A 13523-nucleotide genomic window follows, 5' to 3' on the forward strand; every position below is an offset into this window, starting at 1 on the left:
TAGAGTGAATAACTAACGTAAGCTTACACCGATTAGTTCGCATCTCTGTAATCCTTTTGATCGTAGCAATCATATTAGACATACAGTAGGTAAAATAATGACGTTAGACGTAGAAAACGTACATAAGTAATTAACATATCAATGATTACTACGTGTTTATTCGCATAAATAATAAACTTCTGCGGGATTTTACACTCCGGACTTGCTGCCGGTGGTGCGTATTAAATAAACGGATTGCAATTGCCTTTTACTCTAATGTTACGATTGCTAAATTATTTTAAAATGTTTAAAATGCTTTCTACTCCTCATCGCGGGTGAAATAAAATCTTACATCTAAAAGCTGAATACAGACTGAACTCCTCGCCTATGCCTACGCTGACCAGTAGGAGTCCAACTCGGCCTCCTGTTTACACGCTTTAGGGGAAGCCTTGGAATAGAATTAAAAATAAAACATTGCAGTTGGGGCATTGTAGTGTGTTATCAATTAAATTGATCGAAAAAACACATTTCTTTGGCAACTTTCAATCTGCTTGAAATCTTAAGGACACTTCTTTCCTTTCGCCTACCAATTTTCCTACGCAACGCTGTATCTTTCTGCGACGGGTCACTGGAAACGTTTCACTTGCTGCAACACCCAACCACGGTTATTTGCTGACGGTTTGGGAGAAGCGACGGCAGGGCCCACGGCGCTGAAGCGTTTCAATCGATTCAGGTGTGCCGGTTTCGTCGGGATCGGTGGTGGTGGCCCGGAGAATCGATTCCTTCCAGTGACACGTGCTGATGCGACCGTCTCGTAAACATTCCGCTGATCCACCTCTTCACCGCCCGTGTTACATCGATCCGCACGGCGGTCATTATCGTCCCCACTGTATACGGCGGAGTCACGGAAATCGTGCTCGAGACACTCCTCCACCGTACGCTCGTAGAAGCTATTCTCATCGTCCATCCCCGCCAGGGAAGGTTTCATCTCCTCGCAGAAACTATCACTAGAGGAACTCGACGCCAGCACCGAGTCCCGCTGGTCGTGTGACACCGGATGGTAGACGTGTGACTTCATCGACTCCTGGTTGATGAGCACATTATTGTTCCCATTCGAACCCATTGATTGCATCGAGCAGGAAGACGCAGACGAAGGTTGGGCGAACAGGGTCTTTGGGTCGGCATAGTCCAGCTGAGCGATACGAGAGCCCAAATCCATACTGCCCAGTTTGTAGATGTGCCCGACCGATCCACCACCACCACCGCCACACCCCGCTGCTCCGTAGCCTCCATTAGGGTCGGATAGTTTCCGCTGCAGCGGTTGAGCATCGCCATGAAGAAGGTTGCCTTCACTGCCAAGCATCCGCGACGATATGGCGGAGGCGTGCAGGGAGATGAAACGTTGCAAAATGCTTTTCTGGGCCGCCGTTGTCTTCATGTTCAAGCTTCCTTGCCGTTCGAGGAAGGCTTGCTTGGAAGAACCGTTGGCGAACGATTCATCGGGCCCCATCACCGACGCATCGTCTTCGTGAGCTGGCGATGTTGGACGCAGGTTCGTCGGTTCCTTTCCCACATCCCGGGTTCCGACCGTGGGGGTACTGTTTTCGCGATGGTAGCTTATGTTCGTGTCGCTGTTGCGCAGTAGCTGCGGTGTTTTGGCATGGGCTGAAGATATTTGAGGTGAGCCGAGGCGACGGACGACAGTTCCTCCATCATTCTCACCTCCGATTCGCTCGAGCAGCCCTAACTCGGAGTAGGCCAATGTGACGTAATCCGACTCGGGGCGAGTTTTTCTGGGTAAGGCAGAAAGCGGAGGTGGAGGAGGCCCCACCTGCATCTGGCAGTTGTTGAATTTAGGCTTTTCGACACATGGCAACGAATGACGTCCGACGGAAGATGGCGCATACTTGTATGGGACGTGCACGTTGCGAAGTAGGGACTCGTAGATCGGTTCCTCATCGTCCGCCCCACCAGAAACGGATCGTTCCCGAGCCTCGACGCATATGGTCGCCGTTACACACGGTTCCTCGTCACACGGCGGCTCCGTGCTGGGAGGTTCCGGTGGATTCATAACTGGCCGCACACAGCTGGATGAATCGAAAGATTTTTTCTTCGTTAAGGGTTTGCTCAAAATCTTGTTAAACTGATCCTTCTCCATTATAAGCTTGGTAATGATATCTGCATCTTTCAGGTGCTTGCCACTCGAGACCCTGCCGTTCTCCACCGGCGCTACTGCTTCCGATTCCTGTGAACCTTCCGTGACTGACGAGCATACGGACGCTTCCAGTGAAACGTTATCCACGCTCGTGTCATCCAGCGGCTCAACAATCGATGGATGTTCCGTCGAGGAGCAATGCTCACCGCTTACGTCCACCTCGGCTTCGGTCCCTTGTTCCACATTCAGGTCGGTGTAGAACGTGGAACTTCCGGTTAGCGTTTTCGGTCGGCGCTTGCGCATGTCGGTGATGCGCTTGGGAATCATCGTGCTGTTGTACGTGTTGATTCCTTCCAAACTCTCCTCCCTCACGTTGAGCTGCTTTTTCAACGGGGCAGACAGTTTTCTGCGCTCATACAGTGACTTCTTCAACCGCTCCTGCTCCTCTTCTTGCACCACCGATCGGCTGCGTGCGAGAACAGGTGTCTGCTTGCGTTGCGCTAGGGTATCGGCCCGATTTTTAACCTCCTCTTGCAGTTGTTTCTTCACCGTATTACATTTACATTCCTCCGGGTTGGCGCAACTATGAGGAAGGAGTTCCGTGGACGTGTCGGTCGGTTCCGATGCAACCGAAGGCTCCAGATCACTCGAGTAGGACCGAAACGTGGGTGTTGGGGCATCTTTTTTCATCAGACTTCTCTTCGATTTCATTCGCATTTCGCTGCGTCGGAACTGCTGTCGCCGTTCGAGGTACTCCGGCACGGGAGAATTATTGGTCGGACGCTTCCAGTACGGCTTGTCCGTGAATCGTTCTAGAAAGCATCAAGAATATTCCTTACTTAACTATTTCGTTCAGTTATACCATTATGATTTCACTTACGATCTTCATCGCCCAACTGCAGAACCAGCTCCATGGCACGTGGTGGAATATCGGCATAATGCTGTAGCATGGCCTGCTTGATTTGCTGCGTCCACTGGCGCTTCTCTTCCCGGCTGCGAGCGGTTAGCTTCAGCACACCCTTCGGATCGTCGAATGGAATCACGTTAAAGCTGGCCGGCTCACCCGGCAGATGTTCTACCAGCATGAGGTTTTTGCACTGTAAAATACGATCATTAGCCGTCACCTTCTGAAAGAGTACGAAACAACAACCACCGTATGCCATACGTACCGGAATATACGCGCGAAATTGAAGCCTTTTATCTTCCTTTGGCTTTGCTATGATGAGCATCGACTGGAAGAGCAGTACGATCCGGGGCTTGCCGTGCTCCGTGAGGAGACCTTCGCGCAGCAAATCGCCCAACACGGACAGATCCGGCCCGAGCCAACCGTCGAGGATGCCGGCCAGTTCCTTCACCTTCCGCTGCTGGTCTAGCTTTTTCTTCATTTGGTCGATGTTTTGGGCTACCTTTTTCATCAATTCGTGTGCCAAGGCTACCTGTTGGTCGCTGCAGTGCTTCCGTAGATTCTAAGAAAGAGACGATGTTAATAAATAAGTGTCGCACAACAGAGCGCCTTAACAACGATCGAATGAACGATCATCGAGTTTAAATGATCAGGGACGACAACCTTCGACTCCCGACGGAGCGAAAGTAACTCAAAAGCATGCAAATGGAAAATTACTCAGCCTGGTGGCATGATTAATGATGATGATATTGTGCTGTCGGGCGCGAATGCATTTTTGTTAGTAAGATTCTTGTCGATCGGCCGGGATTGCACTTACTTCCAGCAGCAAGTGGTACTTTAAAATTCGCTGCACGGGTTTGAGCAGGTACGAACCGAGCGGCAGCGTGTGCTTGAGCATTTTCTGCGTCGACACTAGCAGTGCGTTTGTGTGCGTTGCCTGAAGTAGCGTTGTCAGTAGTGAAATTGCTTCCGGATAGCTGGTGCTGTATGCAAAAAGGAAAGAGCATACGTTAAAACATCGATTAAACCCCAATCCGAAAGCACACCACTTACCAATACTTGGTGTAGCAGCTAAACTCTACGTGAAGATCGATGAAACAATCGCATATTGCGACCGGATCGCCTCGAGCTTCACGTAACCGATTAAGAAGCTTGAAGTTGAAATCATAAATCTGCTGAATGTTGCTGAACAGCACGTTCAGTTGGTCTGGCTTGAGGCAAGCCCGTTCCTTCCAATCCTCCAGATAGCTGTGGGAAAAGGAAATGGGGTGGGCTTGAAAATGGTATCTTAAATTGTAAAGTTTTAATCACAGTCGTACCCTCTGATGACCTGGCCAAGATCCTTGACGTAGCTGCTCTCAGAGTCAATAATCTCACGCACAGACCGCTCGCACATGGTCATTCCAACACCGATAGTCCCGGCATCCGCCACAAAAGCGCCTAATACAGTCTGTTCAGATTCGCTCGGGTCGGCCAAACTTTCGACACTGGCCTGATACGACGGTGGGGCGCTTTTCCCTCCCATCAGGAGATGCTCCGAGCCGGAAGAGCTTGAACTGGACGAGAACGAGCAGATGGAGGAGGAAGATAGCGGCCGCGAGCTTAGTACCGGTGTGCTGGGCGGGACCAAGGACATTTTGCTGGAGTAAACCGACCCGCTGCTATTGGCCGTGTCCAGGCTTGGCGTTGAGGTTGACGTCGAATGGGTTGCATTGTCCAGAAATGAGCCCGCTTTCGTGACTGGGCTACGTTCTGGATTCGCTGGGGACAGTTTCGTCGTCGCGACTCCGAGGTTCGGGTGTGGATTGATTGCTTCGACGACCGTCTTGCGATGGTCGGATGAATCAATACAATTTTTCACGAACGCATTCTCCACCAGTGCGTCGTGATTCATTGCTGCGTGCCCACTTCGCAGTGTCACTTCAACACCCCGGGGATCTTCTACGCTCTCTTCACCCTCCGAATTTGGTTGAGTCACATTCAGCGATACTTGACTAGGATACTTCTCTTCGCTGGTGGATCCTGATGATCCAGGGGCTACCTTGGTAGTCCATTGCCCTTCACCGGCCTCAGTCTCCTCTAGGCCCACCATGAGCAGATGGATTTTCCTCTGAAAAGTGGACACATTATGTATTGCTTCTCTGCTCGAATGCACTCGATCTATGGCTTCGTTCTCTTCGGAGCATTTCCTAGACAGATCCTCTGTTGCACAATTCGTGGCCGTTTCACTGGTGGACCTACTCCCAACAAGCCGTTCGCGTGAGCTTCGCCCCACTGATCGATGACGTGAGACACTTTCCGGGCCGTTCTCATGCGCCTGATCGTTGATCAGCTGCTTTGACAGTTTAGTGATGGCATTGGAGAGGGGAAGTTTCTTCTGAGTCCCTAGCGGGGTCAGCGCAAGTGATGCTCCCGGTTGTTTTGTTTTTCTACTACTTGTGGGGCTGGAGATTGTCACCGGCACACCGGATTGCACATTGGAACTCACACACGTACCGACACCGGCCGGAGGATGGGTACCGGTGGGACTGGAGCCATTGGTGTCGGTCGTGTGGCACACCATACGCCTCACGTTGGGTGAAACGAGACTAAGGAATCGATCCGAACGTTTCCGAACTGGCCTTACGGGGATTTGCACGTCGGTGGGGTGTGATGTGGTGACCGCACTGCTTGCACTAGGCTGTTGTGTCAGCGTGGAAGTGACGGGAGTGTCTTCACGCGAACCATCGCCAACGCCGACACCTGACTTGTTGCTTCGGACGGGTGTAGCATTTTCGGGATGTGAAGCATCAAGCACGTTGCTTGGAACGGCGGGGGGCGAGGTGATCACTGGCGGCGATAAGGACGTGGACACATGGTTGCTGGACGATTCGACTAGTTGCCTCGCTTCTTCATTGAAATTGTTCGCCAAAGTGTCCAGAAACCCCAATCCAATATCGGTGCTGCTTCCTACAAAGAGTAAACAAAAACGACATTCATTATACTTTTTTAACCAAGCATGCCAAGCTGTTGCTAGCGAATGTAAAGTGTGAAACAATGCTATAAAAATACAAAATATACGACATCGTACTACATGACAAGCCGATCATGGGCAAAGAAAACCACTCTCCGGAAGTGTGACAAATGTCGCTTCTTTCATCTTCATCCCATTTCCTGCATTCGGGACAACATCGTGTGGGTTTCGATAATCCATTCTTCTCCCCGGGTCGCCTGTTGTTGATATTTATGCGTGTTACTGCGTGTCCCATTCATTATAGCCGTTTCTAACACCTTCATTTCGATTTCTAATAGGTATCTGGCCATCAATTTGGGATAGAGTCCGCTTTTACTCAAGCCCATACTTCCCATGGATCTTCGCCTCCGCCGGAACCTCTCTGAGGGTGTTTGACGAATTTACTGTGTGTATTTAATGTTATTTATGTTAAGAGCACCTTGTCGTTGATTTCGTAACAAATGTGTATACTCCTTTCTGTATTTTTGTAACCAATTTTTCCCTCTTCACACACGCACATTGATAATTCTAATATATAATTATCTCATCCCAACTGATCTCATTAAATGGAGAAGGAACAATTGAGTAATTGATTAAAAGAACAAATTAAAGAAGATCTTTCAACCATTTTCCGCTCTATAACCATCTGTTCGTAATAAAAGGTTCCCTTCACTCATTCGAAGCAGCCAATTATAGTTTAATGAGAGAAAAAAATGTAGAATCTCGAGTCATTCATTCTTTTGCCTGCGAGGTTCAGTTGTCTATCAACACTTGCATTATGTGGAAAAGCTTTTCTCCATTTCCTCTCGACCAGCTTGAAATTTCTCTCGGGCGATATATTCTGTAAAAATATCTCCGGCCAAGTGCGGCCACGCTTCTGTCGCTGACTGCGCCTCTTTTTATTTAATGTGACTATGGTTTAAAATAGATAAACCAACTGTGGCCGGGGATCCCAAAAGGGATTTTGAAATCCAATGGATCTTCCTCGCGGCCCACTCCAGACAACGGGGGAGAAGATGGAAGTGCATAAAGGCAAGGCATTAAGATGCGGTGGACTTCTCTATGTCCCCTTTTCCCCCCCTCAGGCCAGCGAAGGAACGTCGCATGAGGCCGACGTCGGTGATGGCGAACATATCGCCGCAGGCGCATATCATGATCGGAACGCATAAGAATCACGATCGCATTGTATTACATTCGATTCTCTATTCTTTTTCCAACGTAAGGCAGACACTCCACTTTGCCGTCATCATCACGTGGCCACGTGCCGCATCATCCTGTCGCAGGCAAGAAGGGATCGGCACCACGGAGATCAATCTGTTAAGGGCCCTTTCTCTTTCGGCCTCTCGCGCTCTGGTGCACTTAAATGCAGTAAGGGTTTGGTGGACCAAAAACAGGAACCACGTGTCGTGCGCGTCCGCTTGAGAGATTTACCGCCATGAACGGCGATCGAGTTGAGTTTATTAAATTTATTCTTTCTATATTTGAAAAAGGGGAGCTGCTGCGAGTTCCTTTCAAACAAAGTTTTTTTGTTGTCTTATTCGAACAGATCGAATGGAAAGATAATTTCAAAAATAACATTAAAGTAACGCCAACAACTGGGTCAAGCTTGGTAATAAAATGGAAATACCTTACATGGAAGCAGATGCATTTCTTTGCAATCATAAAGTCCTTGACGGAGCTAAATGGTGGACGGAGGAGAAGGGCACTTTTTCTTTGGATTGCCATTTTTACAAAACAAATGTTTTCATTATGTTTGCTTCTTTTACCTCCTTTAAGTCTTTTGGTTTGTACAATCTGCGACCAAGAGTAATTTCTGGGTAATTTTTTAAAGTTTGTTTTTCGTATGCATTATCGAATGTGTAATGTTTAAGATTGATTTCCAACCATTTCACTGATTCATGATTCATAATTTACCCAAATGAAACAGTATTAATCGAAAGTCATGTCAGAAATCAAGTAATTCTAGAAGAGTAACAATTAAGGAGGTAAAGGAGTTTTACGGAATGCATCTTTCTCTGTACCTAAATTGATAGCAAAGAGGAACACAAAATAAGCAAATAAGAATCATTTCGGCAAAAGATCAAAAACCAATTCAAAACAAACTGAAAAGCGTAACAACTTTGCGTCAAATATTGCAAAACACAAAAAAGGGCTACGTGTGAAACATGCGATTGGGGCAAACACTCATACCTCTTTGCCTTTCGCCTATCGCACCTCAAGATAAGATAGCCATTGCTCATGTGTTTTCGCTATACATAAAAAATGGGCACAATTTTCTCCGATTCTGTTATCGTTGGCGCATTGATATTTTTTGCTTCCAATTTCATGTTCAACTCGACCAACAAACTAAACACAACATGTTTATAAGTTATGGTTCAGATGACTAAGTACTAAGTAATATTCGAATACCGATAATAACCTACGCATGAATGTTGATTCGTGAGTCATTTGTTAGAATGTTTTATCGTGCCTAGTTCTCAATCCAGTTTCCCGGGAAAGCCGAAACGCGAATACACATTATTTGGATGATTAACTTCAAGGATAAATATCGACCACAGTGCAAATAATAATGCGTGACGTATGGCAACCGTATGCTACCCTTCAGCTAGGACAGGGCAGCTTGACGAACGAAACCAAGAAGTTTTTACAAAATAAACACCTTAAAGCCTTCGATTCGGTACTGTTCAGAAAACTTACAGTAACTTACCGTCCTCCAGCGATCGATGGCACGCGAGGCTACTGGAAAGTCACTGTTTCTACTACCACTTTACTCTCATTACTATTCCCGTGTCTCGTGTCGACGGTGATTTATGTTTATCTTGTTGGCATCGGAGGCATATGCTGCTAACGTCGTCGGGGCATACAAACTAATACTATCGAGAGTACGCCCTTATCACGCAGCAGATGGATGCCCAGTGTGGCAAGATAATGGATACCAATGCAACGGTGGTCGTAATGTGGACCCCACTCTTGGTGACACCTTTTTTCGCAAGGCCTGGCGCCGCGTATAATCCGCGAGTTCCGCAACAGGCGTTCAACTTGCACTTTTTCGGCCAAAATCCTAATCGACCTGTCTTGCCCCTTTCGAAGCAATGAGCTGTGTGTACGCTACGGAATTCCCATCCGGAAGGAACCATTTTTCCCTTTAAATTTTTGCAGGCGGCATTTAAATCAACTTCAACTTACGCACCTGTACTTTCCTTTCAGTACCCCGTTCGAAGCGAATTAGGATTTTACCCTCATTGTCACGAACGTCACAATCGAGCGTGAACGGGTTTCACATGCTTTTTTGACGCCCTTCATAAATTGTTGCTTCCGACGATGCGTTTCCTCCTCCGCCGTCTAGTGGTTTTATTTGGCGGAAGCAGTATACAACAAACCCAACGACGTACGGTGTACATATGCATGGGTTAGTTGTGGTGTCATCGATGCCTGACAACTCGCGCGATCAGTCGCTAGAGGTAGCGAGGAGGTGCACTCGACCCGTGACATATTCACCAGACGCACGGCGACAACAGATCATCATCATCGTCATTGGTTCGCTTCGGGGGCCCCCTTGTTGGAGCGCTGTTCGCGTGTTCTATCGCGGTGTTCACCTCCGTAGCGCCAATGCAGGCTTCCCTTGAACAATATCGCCACGGCCCGAACCACTACATACAACCGAAAGCGGTATGAAACCGCCATTCGATCCGCGAGCTCGCGGGTGCCGTCGTGATGGGAATACGAAACGAATCGTCCGGATTTGCCAGCAGCTCGTCGGAGCATTGCGTGGAATGCAAGGCGCGATCGTGACTCACATGTTTCGCGCACTCTGGCCCCCTCCGCGAGAATGTGCAGTGGTCAGATGGGTTTTAAGCTAGTGGATGTTCATGTTCGTCCGTGTGGTACTGATGATGGATACAATCAATGGTTCTGTGCGCGGATTTTGAGTTGTAGGCACATTTCAGCTAAAATGGAAAAGGAAGATACTGCTAAAAAAACGCTTGATCTTGCAAGTGAAAAATAAGTACGCCCCAAGCAGAAACCAGTCTTTAAAACCATCGAAACCGATAGGATGGTGATCTTGAACCCATGCCCTCCCCCCTTTTCCGCCATGCGACCGCTAGAGAAGAAGGAAACGCCCCTTGCTGACTTTCTTGCATAATTTTCCTCCCCACCCTTCGGCATCGCACAGTGTGGCTCGATCGGAGACGTCAGGTGCTTTTTCGTTTCGAAAAATGTAGAACAAAAACAATAGTTAAATTGACGAAGGACAAAAAACCGAAGATTTTTAAACCGAAGTTTTTTTTTTTGCAATGAAATATAATGTTTTGTACAACGAAATTTTAAACAAAAAAACCTACTCTTAAAGCCACTGTGCGCTGGGCCATCGGTCTGATTATGCTTTTAAACGTATCGCATCACCTCGGCTGCCATGACGACGTCAGGCTGGGTGTAATTTCCTCTCAACGTCGCGTCTTTAGATTGCACACACGTATGCAAGGGGAGGACAAGACAAATGTTTTTCACGCGCCTGTGCATAATTGGCCCATCGTTTATTTAGCATAATTTCACGCCGTGTGAGGCAACCAACCGACTCTGCATGCGTTTCTGTCTCAACCATCCCAATGGTGGTGGTGGTACGCTGGCGAGGACACAATTAATGCTCGTCCTTCTGCCGGTGGGGTGTGAAACACCGGTGCTGCACCGCAGGCAAGCCTGTCTTATGTTCGATGTTCATCTTATGTTGCAACACGTACCAACGAACCCGAGCAGGCCGGTCGTATATGCGTGGGCAGTTTCTGCATTCTTTCTACCCCCAGGGCTGCGAACCAAACCATCGGACGTGATCACTAACCGGAAGCAACCGGGTAAACATTGGCGCAAGATCACCTTAAAGTAAAAAAAAACAAACTTGACAAACCTAATACCGCGTGTCGTCTGCCGCGTCAAGGTTTAGAATCAAGACGAATCTGCTCAAAGCATGCGTGATCGTAAGAAATACGATCCTCGCATCCGTCTTATCCGTCATGAATGGGGCCACGTGATGACATCGGTTAGGGTTCGACGGTTTTTACTTTTCCATGTGATGTTAAATATATACATAGAAATAGTAACTTATTTATCCCTATCTACCTTCCGGCAATGAACTTTAAACTTATTTACCCTTTGATATGAGGGCAGGAAGAAGGAGTTATCACGAAAAACAAATGATCGCAAGTCATAGGAGTCGTACATGTCGTTTTATTAGCCAGACGATACTCCATCGGTTAAAAAAAACCCCTTCAAGAGCCCTGGCGTTGCATTGAGTGTATCTTTTTTCCCCCCTTGGGTATCGGTTCCGGGACATCCACAGTTGTTATGTCAGATAACCGTGGCTCTTGAGAACCTTTAGTCTGGCACCGCCTTCCGTTGCGGTCTGGTATTAGCGTTAGGGGGCAAAGCAAACAATTTGACTATCGAGAAATTGATAACCGTTTATCGAGCGTGCTGGTGGACAGTATGCGGTGAAAATATGATGGAAAGAAACTTAAACTTGAAACATGGTCGAACCATCTCGTTCCAAGCGGCGGCAGACATTGACCAGATGGTCAACGCAACCCATTTTGGAGTATCGGTGGTCAATTGAAGGTCCCCTGAAAACAGGTTCAGCCATCAATCATCGAACACCATCGAAGGACCTATGGATCGTCTTTTTTAGAGTTCGTTTTCGTCTTCTCGCTATTTTCAAGACGCTCCAACAACGATGCCGAGGCGGCAGCGCATAATTCAAGCCCTTCAAAATAGACCTCTGCTTTTTACTAATTACATGCTTTACTCGCGATTTATCGACTCGACTCTGACCGGCTGACCGGGTGACCTTGTTTCCCTTCACCCATGCCAGGCCCGATCGGGCCATTGGATGTCCCGAATCTGCTGGAGAATCTTGCTACGAAACCGTCATTTCTCGGTGATATTGTTTAAAAAATTAGTCCACGAACAGCGGAGCCCACATTGCCAGCCAATCCGTGCATGGAGCGAAGCATTTCAACAGGTTTATCCTTTGGAAACGAGGCAGGCGGCGTACGATCGTTCGTTCTTCTCGATCCGGCGACACCGTTTCGGTAGTTGTGAAGTGGCCCCCCGGACCAGTACCAGATCGTGGCGAAACGGGGGATCGTTGCCTTCCACTCGCTCTCGAACGAACGAAACTAACTGCCTTCCACCAGCCCACGGCAACCCGCTTTCCTCCATTCCCTGCACCCTGCAACCAGTGCATTCGATGCTGCTGCTGGATGCATGTGCTTCGCTTAGGTTGAAGTATGAATCATATGACTCTTTGAGGGCAATTTTCAACCCTTTGCAGCAGTCAATCAAGTCCGGCTGGCTGTGATATCGAATGTTCTTAGTGTAAATGATACAACTGGTCCAATGTACCTACCGAAAAAATCTTCCCAGCGCTCCGAGCCGTCGGATTCGATATCCATGTTTCTGGAGCACAGACACTTTTGTTTCCAACTATACACTCACTCCATGTACAAAGCTGACACGGATTCTGGGACAACACTGCGTCTTCCAAAACTAGCGAATGCGAATGCTATACACCTGATCGGTTAACACGGATGCTTCATGCTTCTCAGCTGGGGGAATTAAAAAGAAACGTAAACATCATCACCAACAAACATAAAACTTGAGCACAACTAATACGGTGATCGAAGATTTGCGCTGCAGGAGGCAAGATCACCTACGATGGTTCACATTTTGGACACACAAAGTTCTTTTTAGCATAACATAACTTTGCGTTAGAACACTCGACTACCAACAATAGAACACCAGGCGATCGCGAAATACATAAACATTCACGCGTTCCTTCTATCTACTCGACGACTCTAATGGCACGAACACAAATGACCAAGCTTGAGATTATCAGAATCAGGTGGGCTGGAGCTCGCGATTAAAAACAAGCGGAAACCGCGGACTCAGAAAATTAGAAACACCACATCGGGAGGAACTGGTGTAGAAGGAAAGGGCTGGTTTACACGCAACGCACGTCTGTTCTACGATCGACTTTGCGCAGAATTGTATCTTTTCGCGCACAGACTGACACGGTAGGGGGTGTGTGACACGTTACGACGGGGGACGTTTTCTGTAAGAAATTCTAGCGATCTACGCGTTTTCTTTGGTCACGGGCTTACGTACCGTCTCATCGTCTTGAGAATCTACACAATACTGAACGGATGACACAAGCGGGATAGGTAGTTGTAACTGAGAACCTAGTTACTACTGCTAGGTACACGCAATGACAGCAATACCTAGGAACGAGAAATAAAATCAAGGAGGTACTACAATTTCTTTTTAAACATTTGTTTACATAAAAAACATAAGGGTAAAAGAGTAAATGAGGCCCCGGCCGCCATGTTTTCGATCGTGGCTACACCTCTTGTGGACGTTTAAACTGAATGTATGCAATTGGTGATACATTAATTCGTTAAATTCAACCTACGAGTATTTGAATCGTAGTGTGTACCGTTAAT

At 47.7% G+C, this 13523-nt stretch overlaps 1 protein-coding gene across 1 annotated transcript; it reads right to left on the reverse strand.

The window, feature by feature from the left end:
• Positions 1-122: 122 nt before the first annotated feature.
• On the reverse strand, positions 123-12556 carry LOC131267056 (uncharacterized). Its single transcript, XM_058269809.1, has 7 exons — positions 12431-12556; positions 4358-5987; positions 4092-4286; positions 3856-4021; positions 3304-3600; positions 3015-3231; positions 123-2946 (listed from the first exon to the last, which is right to left on the reverse strand). Exons 1-7 carry the CDS (start codon positions 12474-12476, stop codon positions 605-607), a joined length of 4893 nt encoding a protein of 1630 aa, XP_058125792.1. The 5' UTR covers positions 12477-12556; the 3' UTR covers positions 123-604.
• Between the last annotated feature and the right edge of the window lie 967 nt (positions 12557-13523).

This window comes from Anopheles coustani, chromosome 2 (assembly GCF_943734705.1).
Source record: "Anopheles coustani chromosome 2, idAnoCousDA_361_x.2, whole genome shotgun sequence".
Taxonomy (NCBI): Eukaryota; Metazoa; Arthropoda; class Insecta; order Diptera; family Culicidae; genus Anopheles; species Anopheles coustani.